Source organism: Balaenoptera musculus, chromosome 7 (genome assembly GCF_009873245.2).
Source record: "Balaenoptera musculus isolate JJ_BM4_2016_0621 chromosome 7, mBalMus1.pri.v3, whole genome shotgun sequence".
In the NCBI taxonomy this organism is placed as follows: Eukaryota; Metazoa; Chordata; class Mammalia; order Artiodactyla; family Balaenopteridae; genus Balaenoptera; species Balaenoptera musculus.
This window is the reverse complement of record NC_045791.1, coordinates 172733-194195: the sequence shown is the minus strand read 5'-3', so window position 1 is coordinate 194195 and position 21463 is coordinate 172733. Positions and strand designations below refer to the sequence as shown.

General features: G+C 42.5%; 1 protein-coding gene across 1 annotated transcript in view; it reads right to left on the bottom strand.

The window, feature by feature from the left end:
• CFAP221 (cilia and flagella associated protein 221) overlaps nt 1-21463 on the bottom strand; it is a 79183-nt gene that overhangs the window by 36318 nt on the left and 21402 nt on the right. The window contains exon 7 of the mRNA XM_036856971.1: nt 3165-3268. Within this exon, the coding sequence (XP_036712866.1) occupies nt 3165-3268 (104 nt within the window). The remainder of the gene's footprint in view (nt 1-3164; nt 3269-21463) is intronic.

Sequence of the window (21463 nt, the reverse complement as noted above, 5' to 3'; positions counted from 1 at the left end):
GCCCGCATGCCACAACTGCTGAAGCCTGCGCGCCCTTGAGCCCATGCTCCGCAACAAGAGAAGCCACTGCAATGAGAAGCCTGCACACCGCAATGAAGAGTAGCCCCTGCTCGCCGCAACTAGAGAAAGCCCACGTGCAGCAACAAAGACCCAACACAGCCAAAAATAAAATAAAAATTAAAAACAAAAACCAAAAAAAAATCCCACTTACAATTGCAACAAAAAGAATAAAATACCTAGGAATAAATTTTTTCCAGTTTTATTGAAAAATAATTGACATACATTTCTGTATAAGTTTAAGGTACACAGCATGATGGTTTGATTTACCTATTTGTGAAACGATGACCACAATAGGTTTAATTAACGTTTATTATCTCAAATAGATACAATAAAAAGAAAAGAAAAAATTCTTCTTGTGATGAGGCATAAATTTAACCAAGGAAGTGAAAGACCTGTACACTGAAAACTATAAGACATTGATGAAAGAAATTGAAGAAGACACAAATAAATGGAAAGATATTCCATGTTCATGGATTGGAAGAATTAATATTGTTAAAATGTCCATGCTATCCAAAGAGATATACAAATTCAATGCAACCTTATCAGACTTCTAACGGTACTTTTCATAGAAATAGAACAAACAATCCTAAAGTTTGTATGGAATCACAGAAGACTCAGAATAGCTGAAACAATCTTGGGAGAGAACAGAGCTAAAGCATCATGCTTTGTGATTTCAAATCCTATCACAAAGCTACAGTAATCAAAATGGAATGATATTGACATAAAAATATATAAATAGATTCGTGGAAAAGAATAGAGAGCCCAGGAATAAACTCATGCATACGTGGTCAACTAATTGGCAACAAAGGATCCCAGAACATGCACAGGGGAAAGGACAGTCTCTTCAATAAATAGTGTTGGGAAAACCGAACAGCCACATGTAAGAGAACAAAACTGAACCACTATCTTATACCACATACAAAAGTGAATGTGGGAAGCAGATTACTTAGGAGTTTGGGATTGACATGTACACACTACTGTATGTAAAACAGACAACCAACAAGGACCTACTGTATATCACAGGGAACTCTACTCAATAGTTTGTAATAACCTATAAGGGAAAATAATCTAAGAAAGAATATATATACGAATGTATAACTGAATCACTTTGCTGTACACCCTACCCTAACACAACATTGTAAATCAACTATATTTCAATAAAAATTTAAAACATTAAAAAAAATGATTTCAAAGTGGATTAAAGACTTGAATGTAAGACCTGACCATAAAACTCCTAGAACAAAACACAGAAAAAAGCTCCCTGACACTGGTCTTGGCAATGATTTTGGGGATTTGATACCAAAAGCAAAAGCAACGAAAGCAAAAATAAACAAGTGAGACTATATCAAATTCAAAAGCTTCTGCACAGTAAAGGAAACCATCAACAAAATGAAAAGGCAACCTATGGAATGGAAGGAAATATTTGCGAACTACATATCCAATAAGGCATTAATACCCCAGATATACAAGGATCTCATATAATCCAACAGCAGAAAAACCCAAATAACCCAATTTTTTCAATGAGCAAAGGACCTGCATAGACATTTTTCCAAAGAAGATATACAAATGGCCAACAGGTACGTGTTCAACAACACTAATCATCAGGGAAATGCAAAAAAAACCCATAATGAGATATCACCTCACACCTATTAGAATGGCTATTATCAAAAAGAAGAGATAACAAATCCTGGTGAGGGTGTGGAGCAAAGGGAGCCCTGTTCACTGTTGGAAATACAAGCTGGCACAGCCACTACGGAGAACAGTATGGAGGTTCCTCAAAACATTAAAAAAATAGAACTACCATATGGTCCAGCAATCCCACATCTGGGTATAATATGCAAAGGAAATAAAATCATTATTTTGAAAAGATAGCTGTACTCCTATGTTCATTGCAGCATTATTCACAATATCCAAGGTATGGAAACAATCTGTGTCCATCAACAGTTGAATGGAAAAGAAGATGTGGTACACATATACAATGGAATATTATTCAGCCTTAAAAAAGAAGGAAACCCCGCCATTTACGACAATATGTATGAACCTGGAGGGCATTATGCTGAGTAAGATAAGCCAGACAGAGACAAAGACTGCATGGTATCATTTATATGCATATCTAAAAGAAAAAAAGTCCAATTCTTAGAAACAGAGAGTAGAAAAGTGATTTCCAGGGGCTGAGGGGTGAGGAAAAAAGGAGAGGTTGGTAAAAGGGTGTAGACTTCCAACTGCAGGGTGAATAAGGTCTGAGGACCTAATGTAAAACACGGTGACTATAGTTGGTAACATCATACTGTATAATGGAAATTTGCTAAGAGTAGAGTAGAACTTAAATGTTTCACCAAAAAAAAAAAAAAAGTAACTATGTGATGTGATGGATATATTAATTAACTCAATGAAGGAATCCTTTCACAATGTGTACATATGTCAAATCATCACATTGTACACTTTAAAAAGATAATAATTTTATGTGTCAACTATACTTCAAAAATAAGAAAAAAATACAAAATAAACACAAAACTATTTTAGCATTCACAGCAGATCACAGTGGGCAGATATTTAAATCTGAAACCTAAACGTCAAGAGACAGAAACTGGGAAGCAGAAATCAGTTCAGGTGGAGATTTCACTCTCAGAGGTCCAGAGCATCTTTGGGATCTATATCCTTTGGGGTGTGCAAAGACAGATGGTCCACGCCACCTGTGAGACAAATTCCTTAGACCCTTCACTAAGATTCTGAAGGCTTGGAAAGAAATAATCTCATTTTATTTGAACCTGAATTAAAGGTGACTACAAAACCAAGGATGTACCAAGAGTCAATACTAGAATTAGAATGGATTAACTTCTGATTTCCCAGTTTTGACTCTGGGAGAAATTTACCTGTACATTATTAAAAATTATCTGCATGACACAAATTATCCCAAACTGTTTTTACTCCCAAATTTCCAGTTCCAATTTACATTATGTCAGACATGTAAAAAGTCTGTTACTCTTACACATTTGAAAATAATATATTCAAATGTGGCTTATTCTTTTCCATAACTTGAGAGCTACTTTCCAAATCATCTTCGATCTGAGAACTCTGGCAACTTGAGAATTAATTCTCCTTACCTGATGTTGGCTCAACAGTAAAGGCTTGATGAGACCGAACCAAAGCAACATGAAACTCAAAATCTACAGGGCAACTGCACTGCAAAGGAATCACATAGCTTTTGCTGCAAAAAAAAAAAAAGAAAAAAAAAGAAAAACGGAAAATATTATTTTTCTTTATAACTAGATCCTCTGGTATCAAGGAAAAGAAACTCAGGTTATGTAATAAACAATCACAACCATGAGGACAGTCAACGCTCACACAATAATTCCCGGGTGCCAGCTAACCGACAGTAAACTAGTCTAATCCTATCAGGTGGTAAGATGATTTCTCCACTGACAGAAGAGGAAACCAAGGCGCAGCGCAGGCTCCTGCCCTGCCCAAGGGGACACAGCTGGCTAGCGGCAGAACCAGGATTCAGTGCAGGTCCACCGTCCCGACAACAGCTCTGTCTGCCACCTGTCGAGCCGGGCAGCTTTAACCTACGGGTGCTCAGTGCCAGGCAAAGGGCGTCTCTGCCACACGACGGGCCCCGGGGAGCCTGGGGACGCCGCAGAAGCAGGCGTCATGGACAGCCTGGGAAGCCCTGGCCCCGGCAGCGCCTGGAACTGGCCCGTGTTGAAGAAACCACACGGTGGGTTTCGTTGGCCGAAATATGCTGGTGGCTATTTGGTTAGAAGCTGCAAACCAGCAGAGGAGCTGGAGAGAAATGCTCTCACGGGGACAAGGCCACCTGCTCTTCTTGGAGAGCCCTGCGCTTCCCCTGACGGCCCCTCCTCCTACGGGGCGCGCCGGGCGGCCCGAGTCTGCGGGAGAACAGAACCCTCCAGGCGATCGGTGGCATCCCGCGAGGGGCGGGGGCAGGTCACCTGGGCCCCTTCCAGCAGCTCCTCCCTCTCCTCGGGGCTGCGCGCGCCCTTCTGCACGCCCAGCCCGCCCAACGCCCCCCCCCACCCCCCCGGCCCGGCCGCCGGCCCCCACCTGTCCGCCTTCCGAGGACCCCCTGCCCGCTGCGCTGCCCCTCGCGCCCGGCTCCGACTCCGGGACAGCGAGATCGCAGGGGGTTTGGGCAGCTCTCGTGCTGCCTTCTGGGAGGTGCCCGTCCCCGCCGGGCTGGCTGTGGGCTTTCCCATCGCGGCCCACGCCCTCAGCGGCCAGCGCCCGGCTGCCTGGGAGCTCCAAGTCCCATGAAGGCACAGCCGAGTCGACTGGCTTCTCCTGCACAGCCTCAGCCAAGCCCCAGAGTCCTGCACAGAGGAGCCCAACGAGTATTTGCTGGAGCAAAGTGAAATCACCCCTTGTCAGGAGGAATTTGGGGGATACAGTAATAGTGCAAACATGGTTTGAAAAACGATGCCAAGAGCATTTTTATTTGGCTTTAAACTCATTATCTTTTAAACATTTCTGAAATATTCCAAATATAAAGAAAAATATTGAGAAGAATAAAATAAAGATCCCTTTATCCACTACCAACCTCTATCAAATCTTCTGCTTTGGGTAAATCCATGTCATATTCTTAGAGAAATAAAACACCGCAGAACAGCTGAAGCTCCCTGCCCACCTCTCCCTGGACCTCTGCTCCTTCCTGCCTTCCCAGGGGTGACCGCACCTGGATTCACCATCAATCCATGGATTTTTATAGTATCACCGCATATGTATGTACCCATAAAATGTATAATAGTTATTATTTGTTTTCAACAATATGGTTCTAAAACGTGCTAGTTTTGCCCAGCACTATGCTTTTGAGGTTGACCCATGAAGTTCTGTTCGTTCGATTTAACCAGTGACGAGTAGTCCATTGTATGACGACATCATCCTCGTTTCTCTACTCTCGTGCTGAAAGCGTTTAGGTTGTTTGCACCTTTTCACTACTGCAATGTGGTGAGGACAGTCCTTGGGTGGGACTCCTTATGCATCTGGGCCAGAGCTGCTCTAGCTATAACCAAGAAGTGGAATTACTGGTTAGCAGTAAAGTGAAAATATCAGCTTTACTACATACAGCCAAAACACCCTCCAAAGCACTTGGACCAATTTATCCTTCCACAAGCAGCATCTGATTACCAGCACAGCATTCTCAGACATTTTAACTTCTTCCAACCTGATGGGGGTGAAATGGTATCTCATTTTATTTTCATTTTCATTTCTTTGAGGTTGAGCTTCTACTCATGGGTACCCATTTGGGTTTCCTCTCCTATGAACTGCCTGTGCATATTCTTTGCCCATTTTTCTATTGGGTTGTTCTGTTCTCTTATTAATTTGGAAATTCTAGATATTCATTTTGGCAATTACATCCACTGATATAAATTCTAGATAAGGGTCATTATACAGAGTAATCACTTCAGCCAACAGTGAGATGAATATTTCATAGTTTTTTTTGTTTGTTTGTTTTGTTTTGTCTTACCAAACTCATAGACTCTGTCCTAAATCAGGCTCTACTAGAAGTATCAGTTCATCCATCTTAACACTGTGAGATGCTTTCTAATTCGGAAATACAGGGTACATAAAAGTCGTTACATTTTCAAGGCAATTCAGCCTAACAGACACTCAGGCCCCACTAAGCATCAGGTCCTTTACAGCACTGGGTAGATAAAACTAACATTACAAATTGCACATGCCTCTCAAGATGTAAGCAGCTTTGGGTAATGGTCAACGTGAAGCATGAAGCTGCCCGAACCTGGTCCCTGAAGATAGACCAGTGACTCCCAGGCCACCTGGGCTACATGGCCCTCCAGTTAGTACCCCCGGGGTCTGCTCAGAGCTGCCCCTCCAGTTAGTACCCCCGGGGTCTGCTCAGAGCTGCCCCTCCAGTTAGTACCCCCGGGGTCTGCTCAGAGCTGCCCCTCCAGTTAGTACCCCGGGGGTCTGCTCAGAGCTGCCCCTCCAGTTAGTACCCCGGGGGTCTGCTCAGAGCTGCCCCAGCAGCTGCTCAGGGGTCTCCTGCTAGAAGCTGAATGCTTGCATGTTCCTGAACTAAAACAAACAAACAAAAACTGCTAGGGCTTTTTATGTATGCCTAATCTGTAGCTAATGTCAGAGCTCTGATAATCCCCATAGAAAAAGTGTCAGAGCATTTGTTTAATGATGATTACATGAAGCCAAGTTCCTAATGCATTAATCAGTTGGAAAAACAAACAGTTCCTTAAGGGCGCAAAATTCCAAGGGCCTTGATTCAGAAAGAGACACAGCAGGGCAAGGAAGGCAAATTCAGTGGAAGCACTGACCTTTGCTTTCATTGCTGCTGTTCACATCACGGATGTCAAATTAGTGTGGCTGGCTTCCTTCACCATAAATCAAGGACAGTCTAGATTAATTTGGGTCAAGAGCACTTTTGGCAAATATGAAGTTTAGTTTTTTTAGAAGTTTTCCATTCAGGAAACAGAATACCGTTAAATTCTGGGGGAACTTAAAAATTATCAACTAAATCCCCATTGCTAAATACAATTAAAACTGATCTGCAGTGAAGAAACGTGGATAAATATACATATCTTATGCCTATTAATCTTCAGATGCAAATTGGAGCCTGAATTAAGAGTTCTTCCATAACTTATAGAAAGCAGTCAATTAAAATAGGAAAGCAGATAGAAGTTAGTCCTTTCGGAGGTAATGACAACTTTTATCCCCGATACTTTATGTGTTTTTTTTTTTGCCTCACTGCAAGGCATGCGGAATTTCTCCGACCAGGGATCGAACCTGCGCCCCCTGCAGTGGAAGTGCAGAGTCTTAACCAGTGGACCACCAGGGAAGTCCCCTGCTACTTTAGTATTTAAACATTTAATCAAACATGCTAAGGCTATGTATAAAAATATATTAAGTATTTTTAAAGAATTATTCCTTATTTTTAGTAAAATCCAACCCACACCTTTTAAATACTAGACTTATATTATGATCATGTACAAACTCTGTGCCTCTTAGAAGAAAAGAGTATAAATTTGCCTCACAGAAAGTAAATATTATAAAATAACTTAATATAAACTCAAATTTCTTTCTTGTCCCTTCTCTAAATAAATGCAAGTAGAGGGCCAGACACCACAGTAATTTCTAGTAAATTACATAACATTTGTTTTTACTTTACTCTGATCTTATTTTATCATTTACCCTAAAATCTCACATTGTGTTTGTCTCAGGAGTAATCAAGGATTTCTTGAGAGAATGAATGATCTTGTGAACTTATTGTATATAACATAAAATCAAATTTCCTCCCTAATTAAAAAGTCTCAATGTTTAGAGAGTGGAATGAGTGAACCATCTTGCCATCAATAGCGCTGGACTCCTTTTTGGAGAATTATGGTAATAACTGATAATGTAAGTGAGCAGGACACCGTGGGGCCTTCCCGGAACAGACACCCACCCCACTCACGTCCTCTACCTGCCTCTTTGCTGTAGAAAACCTGTAGCCTCCTAGGCCTTCCCTGAGTTCCAAAGAGTAAATTTAATAAGAGAAGTGAGAAAATGCAGAAAGAAAGGAAAACCGTCAAGCAACACAAAACAATAATAGTTTAGCCATTATACAATCTCAAGGACCTTTAGTTCCTCCTCCAGGGCTGCAGAGAATATTCTGAGCCATGTCCTTTGAGCTGTTTTGCAGATACTGAAACCCCCGCCAGGTGGGAGAAGTTAATTGCACGCTGCCCACAAGCACATAGACCCCAGACTCACCGGAACTGGAAGGTTGATGACGCTGACTCCCAATCACCGCACCACCAGCCGAGCAGAAGAATGCCCACGAGCTGATCACACACCCCACAACCCCCCTCCCTCACCCTGTCTTTAAAAAAACTTTCCCTGAAAGCTTTCAAGGAGTTTGGCCCTTTTAAGCACTAGCTGCCTGGACTCCTTGCTTGGCACCTGCAATAAATGCTGCACTTTCCTTCACCACGACCCGGTGTCAGTAGATTGGCTTTGCTGCACATGGGTGAGCAGACCCAAGTTTGGTTCGGTAACAATAATAAGCATGACAAATGCTAACTTATTACAAGATGCTGGATTCAGACAGCACAATAAATTAATCATTAGCTATTACACATGTACAAAACTTTGAGAGAAACACCATCAAGATAAAGGGAAGCCTCCCCACAGAGACATATGTATAATTTAAACTATAACATAGACTATAACATGTCAATTTAGCAGGACTTCTCCTTTGTCAACTACTCACTGATACAGGAACCATTTATAGATCAGAAGATGTGGACAGCAATGATGTTTGTGTGACACCCGTTCCCTTCCAAATGTACAGAAGACTCATGGGAAAATCAAGTCTGAGCAAGCTTTGGGACTACATATTATGGCAGTTTAAAAACACATCTATTGGGACTTCCCTGGTGGTCAAGTGGTTAATACTCTGTGCTCTCAATGCAGGGGGCCCGGGTTCAATCCCTGGTCAGGGAACTAGATCCTGCATGCCACAACTAAGAGCCCGCACGTGGCAACTAAGACCCAGCACAGCCAAATAAATAAATAAATAAATATTAAAAAAACAAACAAACAACAACAAAAAAGTCTAGGGACTCTTCAACATTTCTTCTATTGAGAGGTTTCCTTCCCTGGAATCTGGGCTCTCTGGCCACTCAGCTACTAGAATGCAGTGGAATGATGCCGTACTGCTTTCTAAAGGCCACGCCTGGGAAACTGCCATCTCTTGTTCCTCCTGGATACTCACCTCGTTGCCATGCCCTCAGGAAGCCCAAGCAGTCTGGGGAGAGGCCCACGTGGAGAGAACCAAGGCTCCCGCCCTCCACCCAGCTGAGCCCAGAAAATGGCCAGAGTGTGAGTGGACCATCTCAGGAAGTGGATTTCTGAGCCCCCAGCTAACTCTGCACGAAGCAAAGCAGCCTTCTCCATCAGGCCATGTTCAAATAGTAGATCCAGGAGCAAAACAAACGACTGCTGTTACTCTAAGCCACTACTTGTAGGGTGTTTTGTTACACAGCAGTAAGGAAAAAACAGACCCAAACAGCATTCTCTCTTCCTCATCTCATTTCTCCTTTAGTGAATGATTACCTTACCCCATTTCTGGTTGGAATAATAATTTGGCAATTTTTAAGTCTTTTTTCTCTTTTTGGTAGTAGCCCTTCATATGTCCTGGTCACACTGTGCTTGCCCCTCAGCTAACCCTCTTAACAACCCTGTGAGGTGAGTACTATTACTATGCCCATTTCATGGACAAATAAACTGACCTGTGGGGCCATCCAAGGACATGCAGTTAATAAGAGATGAGGTGGAAATTAAAGCCAGGACCCCAGGACCCTTAACTGCAATACTATACCTCTCTTCTCGGTCTCTAATAGCAACCAAGAGCTAAGAACATCTCACTGTTAGCACGGCCGTCTTCTTCCCTATTGACTTTCTCTTTAAAACTGATCCCTCGATTTAAAACTCTATTGAGGATTGGTTCAAGATGGCGGAGTAGAAGGACGTGCTCTCACTCCCTCTTGTGAGAGCACCAGAATCACAACTAACTGCTGAACAATCAACGACAGGAAGACACTGGAACTCACGAAAAAAGATACCCCACATCCAAAGACACTGGAGAAGCCGCAATGAGATGGTAGGAGGAGCGCAATCACAACAAAATCAAATCCCATTACTGCTGGGCGGGCGAGTCACAAACTGGAGAACACTTATACCACAGAAGTCCACCCACTGGAGTGAAGGTTCTGAGCCCCACGTCAGGCTTCCCAACCTGAGGCTGTGGCAACGGGAGGAGGAATTCCTAGAGAATCAGACTTTGAAGGCTAGCGGGATTTGATTGCAGGACTTCGACAGGACTGGGGGAAACAGAGACTCCACTCTTGGAGGGCACATACAAAGTAGTGTGCGCATCGGGACCCAGGGGAAGGAGCAGTGACCCTGTAGGAGACTGAACCAGACCTACCTGCTAGTGTTGGAGGGTCCTTGCAGAGGTGGGGGGTGGCTGTGTCTCACTGTGAGGACAAGGACACTGGCAGCAGAAGTTCTGGGAAGTACTCCTTGGCGTGAGCCCTCCCAGAGTCCGCCACTAGCCCCACCAAAGAGCCCCGGTAGGCTCCAGTGTTGGGTCGCCTCAGGCCAAACAACCAACAGGGAGGGAACCCAGACCCACCCATCAGCAGACAAGCGGATTAAAGTTTTACTGAGCTCTGCCCACCAGAGCAACAGCCAGCTCTACCCACCACCAGTCCCTCCCATCAGGAAACTTGCACAAGCCTCTCAGATAGCCTCATCCACCAGAGGGCAGACAGCAGAAGCAAGAAGAACTACAATCCTGCAGCCTGTGGAACAAAAACCACATTCACAGAAAGACAGACAAAATGAAAAGGCAGATGTACCAGATGAAGGAACAAGATAGAACTCCAGAAAAACAACTAAATGAAGTGGAGATAGGCAACCTTCCAGAAAAAGAATTCAGAATAATGATAGTGAAGATGATCCAGGACTTTGGAAAAAGAATGCAGGCAAAGATCGAGAAGATGCAAGAAATGTTTAACAAAGACCTAGAAGAATTAAAGAACAAACAAACAGAGATGACCAATACAATAACTGAAATGAAAACTACACTAGAAGGAATCAATAGCAGAATAACTGAGGCAGAAGAATGGCTAAGTGACCTGGAAGACAGAATGGTGGAATTCACTGCTGCAGAACAGAATAAAGAAAAAAGAATAAAAAGAAATGAAGACAGCCTAAGAGACCTCTGGGAAAACATTAAACGCAACAACATTCGCATTATAGGGGTCCCAGAAGGAGAAGAGAGAGAGAAAGGACCTCAGAAAATATTTGAAGAGATTATAGTCGAAAACTTCCCTAACATGGGAAAGGAAATAGCCACCCAAGTTCAGGAAGCGCAGAGAGTCCCATACAGGATAAACCCAAGGAGAAACACACTGAGACACATAGTAATCAAATTGGCAAAAATGAAAGACAAAGAAAAATTATTGAAAGCAGCAAGGGAAAAACGACAAATAACATACAAGGGAACTCCCATAAGGTTAATAGCTGATTTCTAAGCAGAAACTCTACAAGCCAGACGCGAGTGGCATGACATATTTAAAGTGATGAAAGGGAAGAACCTACAATCAAGATTACTCTACCCAGCAAGGATCTCATTTAGATTTGATGGAGAAATCAAAAGCTTTGCAGACAAGCAAAAGCTAAGAGAATTCAGCACCACCAAACCACCTCTACAACAAACGCTAAAGGAACTTCTCTAAGTGGGAAACACAAGAGAAGAAAAGGACCTACAAAAACAAACCCAAAACCATCAAGAAAATGGTAATAGGAGCATACATATCAATAATTACCTTAAAAATGAATGGATTAAATGCTCCAACCAAAAGACACAGGCTCACTAAATGGATACAAAAAAAGACCTATATATATGCTGTCTACAAGGGACCCACTTCAGACCTAGGGACACATACAGACTGAAAGTGAGGGGATGGAAAAAGATATTCCATGCAAATGGAAATCAAAAGAAGGTTGGAGTAGCAATACTCGTATTAGATAAAATAGACTTCAAAATGAAGAATGTTGCCAGAGACAAGGAAGGACACTACATAATGATCAAGGGATCGATCCAAGAAGAAGATATAACAATTGTAAATATATATGCACCCAACATAGGAGCACCTCAATACATAAGGCAACTGCTAACAGCTATAAAAGAGGAAATCGACAGTAACACAATAATAGTGGGGGACTCTAATACCTCACTTGCACCAATGGACAGATCATCCAAACAGAAAATTAATAAGGAAACACAAGCTTTAAATGACACAATAGACCAGATAGATTTAATTGATATCTATAGGACATTCCATCCAAAAACAGCAGATTACACTTTCTTCTCAAGTGCGCACAGAACATTCTCCAGGATAGATCACATCTTGGGGCACAGATCAAGCCTCAGTAAATTGAAGAAAATTGAAATCATATCAAGCATCTTTTCTGATCACAACGCTATGAGATTAGAAATCAATTACATGGAAAAAAACGTAAAAAACACAAACACATGGAGGCTAAACAATACATTACTAAATAACCAAGAGATCACCGAAGAAATCAAAGAGGAAATAAAAAAATACCTAGAGACAAATGACAATGAAAACACGACGATCCAAAACCTATGGGATGCAGTAAAAGCAGTTCTAAGAGAGAAGTTTATAGCAATACAATCCTACCTCAAGAAACAACAAACATCTCAAATAAACAACCTAACCTTACATCTAAAGGAACTAGACAAGGAAGAACAAACAAAACCCAAAGTTAGTAGAATGAAAGAAATCATAAAGGTCAGAGCAGAAATAAATGAAATAGAAACAAAGAAGACAATAGCAAAGATCAATAAAATTAAGAGCTGGTTCTTTAAGAAGATAAACAAAATTGATAAACCATTTGCCAGACTCATCAAGAAAAAGAGGGAGAGGACTCAAATCAATGAAATTAGAAAGGAAAAAGGAGAAGTTACAATAGACACCGCAGAAATACAAAGCATCGTAAGAGACTACTACAAGCAACTCTATGCCAATAAAATGGACACCTGGAAGAAATGGACAAATTCTTAGAGAGGTATAACTTTCTGAGACTGAACCAGGAAGAAATAGAAAATATGTACAGACCAATCACAAGTAATGAAATTGAAACTGTGATTAAAAATCTTCCAAGAAACAAAAGTCCAGGACCAGATGGCTTCACAGGTGAATTCTATCAAACATTTAGAGAAGAGATAACACCCATCCTTCTCAAACTCTTCCAAAAAATTGCAGAGGAAAGAACACTCCCAAACTCATTCTATGAGGCCACCATCACCCTGATACCAAAACCAGACAAAGATACTACAAAAAAAAAAATTACAAACCAATATCACTGATGAATATAAATGCAAAAATCCTCAACAAAGTACTAGCAAACAGCATCCAAAAACACATTAAAAGGATCATACACCATGTTCAAGTGGGATTTATCTCAGTGATGCAAGGATTCTTCAATATACACAAATCAATCAATGGGATACACCATATTAACAAACTGAAGAGGAAAAAGCATATGATCATCTCAATAGATGCAGAAAAAACTTTTGACAAAATTCAACACCCATTTATGATAAAAAACTCTCCAGAAAGTGGTCATAGTGGGAACCTACCTCAACATAATAAAGGCCATATATGACAAACCCACAGCAAACATCATTCTCAATGGTGAAAAACTGAAAGCATTTCCTCTAAGATCAGGAATAAGACAAGGATGTCCACTCTCACCACTATTATTCAACATAGTTTTGGAAGTCCTAACCACGGCAATCAGAAGAAAAAGAAATAAAAGGAATACAAATTGGAAAAGAAGAAGTAAAACTGTCAGTGTTTGCAGATGACACGATACTATACATAGAGAATCCTAAAGATGCTACCAGAAAAGTACTAGAGCTAATCAATGAATTTGGTAAAGTTGCAGGATACAAAATTAATGCACAGAAATCTCTTGCATTCCTATACACTAATGATGAAAAATCTGAAAGAGAAATTAAGGAAACACTCCCATTTACCATTGCAACAAAAAGAATAAAATACCTAGGAATAAACCTACCAGGGGGGACAAAAGACCTGTATGCAGAAAACTATAAGATACTGATGAAAGAAATTCAAGATGATACCAACAGATGGAGAGATATATCATGTTCTTGGATTGGAAGAATCAATATTGTGAAAATGAGTGTACTACCCAAAGCAATCTACAGATTCAATGCAATCCCTATCAAATTACCAATGGCATTTTTTACAGAACTAGAACAAAAAAATTTTTAAATTTGTGTGGAGACACAACGGACCCTGAGTAGCCAAAGCGGTCTTGAGGGAAAAAAACGGAGCTGGAGGAATCAGACTCCCTGACTTCAGACTATACTACAAAGCTACAGTAATCAAGACAATATGGTACTGGCACAAAAACAGAAATATTTATCAATGGAACAGGATAGAAAGCCCAGAGATAAACCCACGCACCTATGGTCAACTAATCTATGACAAAGGAAGCAAGGATATACAACAGAGAAAAGACAGTCTCTTCAATAAGTGGTGCTGGGAAAACTGGACAGCTACATGTAAAAGAATGAAATTAGAACACTCCCTAACACCATACACAAAAATAAACTCAAAATGGATTAGAGACCTAAATGTAAGACTGGACACTATAAAACTCTTAGAGGAAAACATAGGAAGAACACTCTTTTGACATAAATCACAGCAAGATCTTTTTTGATCCACCTCCTAGAGTAATGGAAATAAAAACAAAAATAGCAAATAGGACCTAATGAAACAAAAGCTTTTGCAAAGCAAAGGAAACTACAAACAAGACGAAAAGACAGCCCTCAGAATGGGAGAAAATATTTGCAAACGAATCAGCGGACAAAGGATTAACCTCCAAAATATATAAACAGCTGTTGCAGCTCAATATTAAAAAAACAAACAACCCAATCCAAAAATGGGCAGAAGACCTAAATAGACATTTCTCCAAAGAAGACATCCAGATGGCCAAGAAGCACATGAAAAGCTGCTCAACATAACTAATTATTAGAGAAATGTAAATCAAAACTACAATGAGGTATCACCTCACACCAGTTAGAATGGGCATCATCAGAAAATCTACAAACAATAAGTGCTAGAGAGGGTGTGGAGAAAAGGGAACCCTCTTGGACTGTTGGTGGAAATGTAAATTGATACAGCCACTATGGAGAACAGTATGGAGGTTCCTTAAAAAACTAAAAATAGAATTACCATATGGCCCAGCAATCCCACTACTGGGCGTATACCCAGAGAAAACCATAATTCAAAAAGACACATGCACCCCAATGTTCACTGCAGCACTATTTACAATAGCCAGGTCATGGAAGCAACCTAAATGCCCATCGACAGAAGAATGGATAAAGAAGATGTGGTACATATATACAATGGAGTATTACTCAGCCATAAAAAGGAACGAAATTGAGTCATTTGTAGAGAAGTGGATGGATGTAGAGACTGTCATACAGAGTGAAGTAAGTCAGAAAGAGAAAAACAAATATCGTATATTAACGCATATATGTGGAACCTAGAAAAATGGTACAGATGAACCGGTTTGCAGGGCAGAAATTGAGACACAGATGTACAGAACAAACATATGGACACCAAGGGGGGAAAGTAGTGGGGGGGAGGGGTGGTGGTGTGATGAATTGGGAGATTGGGATTGGCATATATACACTAATATGTAAAAAATGGATAACTAATAAGAACCTGCTGTATAAAAAAATAAATAAAATAAAATTCAAAACAAAAAACAAACAAAAAACCCTGATCCCTCTGTGCTTTATTTCTTGAGGTTTTTGAAAGACGTGTCCTTTAATTAGCCCATCAGCAACAAAGGCTTATAAAGTCCCAAGACCTTTTCTCAGATGTTACCCACCTCCCCTCAAGTCCTGGCATGCATGCAGAGAGAAAGGGGGAAATCTGGGGCCTGGCCAGTTATTTTCCTTTAAGGTTGAGATGTACACTGCTGTATTCAGAATGTGACCAACAAAAACAGAAAGAAATCAGACATAATGATTCGTTGCCTGATAAGCCAGACCCCCAAACCCCCAAACGAATGGGCCACAATTTGAAAAGATACAAAGAGTGGAGAGTAAATTATGTTTCAAATTTCAAAGTATGCTCTTTTATCTCAGATGATTTATGTTCTTGTGAACTTTCATAGGCTGCTTATCTTGTTTTCAAAGACACAATTCACTTCACTGGGATTGGGGCCTGAATCCAGAAGCACAGTGGACCCGTGATCCGTGATGATATCGTCAAATAAAGACAAGCACAAACTCACATAAAGAAACGTTCAGGGAACAGGCGTCTAATTATTCTTTTGCCCTTATAGAATTAAACGCCACACTCGTTTTAGACTAGGCTTAGACCAGTGTTAGAGGTAAAGACTGATAAAGAATCAAAGTGTCAGGGAGGTTTGATGTTTTTTCTCTTGCTGGCCTGGCCTTCAAGCTCCTTTCTTGCCCTTACTTCAATTCCTTCCCCAACCCTACTTAGTTCTCCCTACTGGTAAAACCTCACCCTTACCCACACCCCAGTAGTTTAGGAAAAGGTGGAGTTCTGCTGAAAACACTAGGGAACAATGGGAATTAAATGAGGTCCCCTTTGCATACTTGGTAAAGGAAGTTACGGTGTTTCTCTGGGGGGTGGAAGGGAACTGAATTCTGGAAAAGTTAGAGGTGACCAGATGACATGTCGTCCGCAGAGACAGTACGTACCCTATTCATACTGGTTAAACGCCTTTTTAAAAAATGTGGTAAAATGTACATAACATAAAATTTACCATTTTACCCATTTCTAAGGTACACTTTAGTGGAATTAGGTGCATTCACACTGTTATGCAACCATCACCAAAAAGGCCTTGAAAAGGCTTGAAAAGCCTCCTGCAGATCGATTTCCTTTTTAGTTGAGAAAAATATAGCACTTATTGGGAGAAGATAAGAGGATACACTAAGAACTACTGACGGCCTTTTCCTCTTTTAGGAGACAAGGGAGAAGCAAGCCCACACTGAAGGTATTAAAACACACTCGGCTGGAGATGAATGACCTGTCCTGCCGGCCGGGCGCCCGGCTGCAGCTCCAAGTCCCTGCCGCTCACCCACCAGAAATTATAAGGACAAAAACTCACTTGGCAGTGGAATAAGAAATGAACTTTTAAAGCAAAGCAGCGTATTTTCAAATACTTCCGGTTCTGAAATTGCAGTCTGTAAGAATTTTGAGTGAGAAGACCCAACGCAGCCAAAAATAATAAATAAATAAATAAATAAATGAAATTTAAAAAAATTTTGCACAAAATCGAAGGGAGAAAAGCAGAGTATTACAATTTTCAAGCTAGGCTCTAATAAGGTCAGTATTGCTTCCCCAAGTTTCAGTTTTTCAGCCTTTTGATGGCTTTCTCCAGGAGTCAAAAGTCTGGGATTCAACATTCTGTGAGAAAAACTTGAAAAAAAAAACTTAATTTTTTGGGTCACTTTCAGGGTCGTACAGCCATCACGAAGCAGAGCCTGGATTGCAATCTAGACACTGCACTGCCTCGTCTCCTTTTTAGTTTCTTTATTGAGGGTCTTCGCAGGCCAGGTAGGTAACAGTGAGAGGAGAGGGCTACGTGTGAGGTAACAGGGAGCAGTGGGGACTGCGGCAGCCTGGCAAAGGCACTGCCCTCTGAAGGGGCAGTTTCCAGTCTGTCCCTGAGGAACTGATTGTGGTCATGCAGGAATGTGTGCCTAGTACTGCTGGATCTTCCTCTTTTTTTTTTTTTTTTAACAAAAAGTGGAAATCTAAATTTTCACGTGCAATCTTCTGATTTCTAAATGTTGGCAACTAACTGGAATTTTTAAAATTTATTTTATTGGAGTCTAGTTGATTTCCAATGTTGTGTTAATTTCTGCAGTAAGCAAAGTGACTCAGTTATACATATGTATACATTCTTTTGCATACTCTTTTCCATGATGGTTTATCCCAGGAGATTGGATGTAGTTCCCTGTGCTCTGCAGTAGGACCTTTTTGTGTATCTATTCTCTATACATAATAGTTTGCATCTGCCAATCCCGAACTCCCAGTCCATCCCCCCCCCCACACCCACCTCTCCCCTTTGGCAACCACAAGCCTGAAATGTTTACAAAAAATAAATCATGTGGGCCCCAACCATGTGGACCAAATGGAGCAGGTCAGCAGTGTAATGAAATCAGAGCCACAAATTCAGAACGGATGGGTGGGTGGCAGGCTGAGGGATAAACTGTCGGCACCGGACAAGACAGGAGGATTGGTGGGACGCTCCCCACTCTCCCCAACAATCCAAAAACTCCTCAGAGAACCATCCTGGGCTTTACTCCCCACAGGGAGCTACAACGGGAAGGACTGAGGTTGAGGGGATGAGATGGGAGAAGGAGCCAGAGGTACAGCTCCCAGCAGCTAGGCGCCCACCTCGTAAGACACAGTGACAGGCTGGCGGTGCAGCTGGAGGGCGTGCTGGTCCTCTGGGTGGGCGGGGTGGGGGGGGACAGTGGGTGAGGTTGGGCGCAGAAGCTGCCGAGCAGCTGGGACAAGCGCAGAGAGGCAGCGCCTGCAGGTGCGTCGTTCCTGGTCCTGCAGCCGGACCTCACAAGCAGCCCCTGAAGAAGTGACGGAGCAGAGCGGGGGTATTCGTGTGCACGTGGGACTGGGGGCTGCGGGCCTGAGGCAGAGAAACAGCAGGAGCCGGACTGCAATGCAGCCTCGAGGGCGAGGGCTGATGGGCTCCCAGGTGAGTGGCACGCTTGGGACCTTGGGACCACAGTGAGACTGGAGGTCACAGACGAGGCATCGCCGCTTCTCCTGCACCCAGCGGTGGCTGCAGCCAGCCCGCCCTTGTGGGAGGAGTGTTTTCTCACGGATAATACTTAGCAGCTGCCCTTCAAACCAGATGTGTGTCTACTCTGTGTTATATAACTTCTGGTTCCTTTAGTCAAAATGCCTAGTCCAACGTTTTTTTCCTCCTATTAATCACATCCTGGGGCCTAATGTATAAATCCAGTATTGCATGTCTTGTGCATAACTGTTCTAAAGAATCTTATTTTATGTACTATACGTATCAGAATAGTGTACATTGCCGTGTAATGTAAAAAAGAAAAATCTACATAAATAATGCAGCAACTACCCAAGTGTCATACCAGCTAAAACAATAAATAACCCTTGAACAGTGCGTGGTCACATTCAAACGCCCCTCTGTCCCAGGGAGGGAAGGCAGCCCAGAGATGGACCGCCACGTAGTCATCCCACACTCTCCATCGTGACACCGTCCACCGGGAGACCGTCACCTCTGCCAGGCAGCAGCTCACATCAGCTCACCCTCGCACACATCCACACCATCACTCCAGAGAAGGACAATGCCAGCGCCCGATGAAGCCAGACGGGGGGCGGACAGACGGGTGTGTGAAGCGAGGGCCTGCCCGCCGGCTGCGGATTCGTGGTGACGCTGTGTGCCCTCCCCTTGGCCAGCTGGCGGACCCATCGCCCGGCTCTGGGAGGGCTGGCACTGAGGACTCTCCCCTTGACCTTCTCCAGAGAAGTGCCCTTGGCTGAGGGGCTGGGCACCCCCATCCCTGTCCTGCACTCCTTTATGGGTTATGCCTTAATAAGTCAGGCACAATGAACCCTTGTTTCTGCTTCTAAGGAACCTAAGGCCCCACTACTACATTTAAATACTTGCAATCAGTGCCTGCTTTTGAGGTGTTCCAGGCCCCTCTCCACAGCAGTGTTAAGTACATGATGTGTTTATTCAATAGAGTTGTTATACTATATATAGAAATTGCTACGGTATCAAGTAGAACATAAGATTATACTTCAAAGCCCCCTTCTGAAACTCACTGATAACTGAGGTAGGTAAAGAGTATAAAAAGATCCAAATTTTAAAATAAACAATATGTCAGCAACATTTATAATTAATCAAAAACACTGTTTCAGATGTAGACAACAAACGTATGGACACCAAGGGGGGAAAGTGGGCGAGGGGTGGTGGTGGAATAAATTGGGAGATTGGGATGGACGTATATACACTAACATGTATAAAATAGATAACTAATAAGAACCCGCTGTATAATAAATAAATAAAAACACTTTCAATTCACAATCTCTACTATTCAACACCTGGCTTTCACATAGCTTTCAGATACAATTCATTAGCTCAAAGATGCCAGTGAAATGATTATACTTCTGATGATCGTTGTAGTATTTTTACCTCTTATAAGCAAATTTTAAAGAAAGGTACAAAACAGTTTTACTATAGTCACATAAGCCCACACAAATATGACGTGAATGTAAGCTTTGAAAAGTCAAACTCTTAAAAGTCTGACAATCAAATGCAATATAATATGCCCCAAATTTCAAAGAGAAGCGGTTTCTTTTTTAAAAATATTTATTTATTTATTTGGCTGCACTGGTCTCAGTTGCGGCACGTGGACTCAGCTGCGGCATGCATGCGGGATCTAGTTCCCTGACCAGGGATCAAACCTGGGCCCCTCATTGGGAGCACCGAGCCTTAGCCGCTGGACCACCAGGGAAGTCCCCGGAGTGCAGTTTCTACAAGGTACACACGACCGTGCATTTCTCTGCTTCCCTCGTTCAGTGGTGGCCTCAGTGAAATCCACATTTGCCAGCAAAGCCCCTGAGGCCCTTCTCGCTCAGCCCTTTCCCTGCCACAGCCCTGATAACCCAGGTCCAGGCTCACAAACGCTCCAGACCAGTCCACGGGTGCTGTGCCCTCCACATCTCTGCCTGTGCCCAAGCCTCCACACGGCCTGAAGCACCCTTCTTCCCTCCTGCTCCCTTCCGCTGGTTGATTTCTAGTCGTCCTTCAAAAGCTCAGGGCGGGCGCATTCTCCTCTAGGAAGTCTTGTCTGAGCTCCACCCTCCCACCTGCCCCCAACTCACTTCACACTGAGCTGGGTTACGTGTCCTTCCTCAGAACACACTGAATTAGAATTAGAATCGTCCATTTAACAAACAGCTCAAACAACTCAACAACAAAAAAGCAAACATCCCAATCGAAAAATGGGCAGAAGACCCAAATAGACATTTCTCCAAAGAAGACATACAGGGCTTCCCTGGTGGCACAGTGGTTAAGAATATGCCTGCCAATGCAGGGGACATGGGTTCGAGCCCTGGTCCGGGAAGATCTCACATGCTGCAGAGCAACCAAGCCCGCGAGCCACAACTACTGAGCCCACATGCCACAACTACCGAAGCCCACGCACCTAGAGCCCGTGCTCCACAACAAGAGAAGCCACCGCGATGAGAAGCCCGTGCACTGCAACGAAGAGCAGCCCCCGCTCGTCACAACTAGAGAAAGCCCGCGTGCAGCAACGAAGACCCAATGCAGCCAAAAATAAATAAATTAATTAATTTTTTTAAAAAAAGACATACAGATGGACAATAGGCCCGTGAAAAGATGCTCATCATCACTACTTATTAGAGAAATGCAGATCAAAACTACAGTGAGGTACCACCTCACACGGGTCAGAATGGCCATCATCAAAAAGTCTACAAACAATAAATGCTGGAGAGGGTGTGGAGAAAAGGGAACACTCTTGCACTGTTGGTGGGAATGTAAATTGGTGCAGCCACTATGGAGAACAGTATGGAGGTTCATCAAAAAACTAAAAATAGAGCTGCCATATGATCCAGCAATCCCACTCCTGGGCATATATCCAGACAAAACTATAATTCAAAAAGATACAGGCACCCCTATGTTCATAGCAGCACTATTTACAATAGACAAGACATGGAAGCAACATAAGTGTCCATCGACA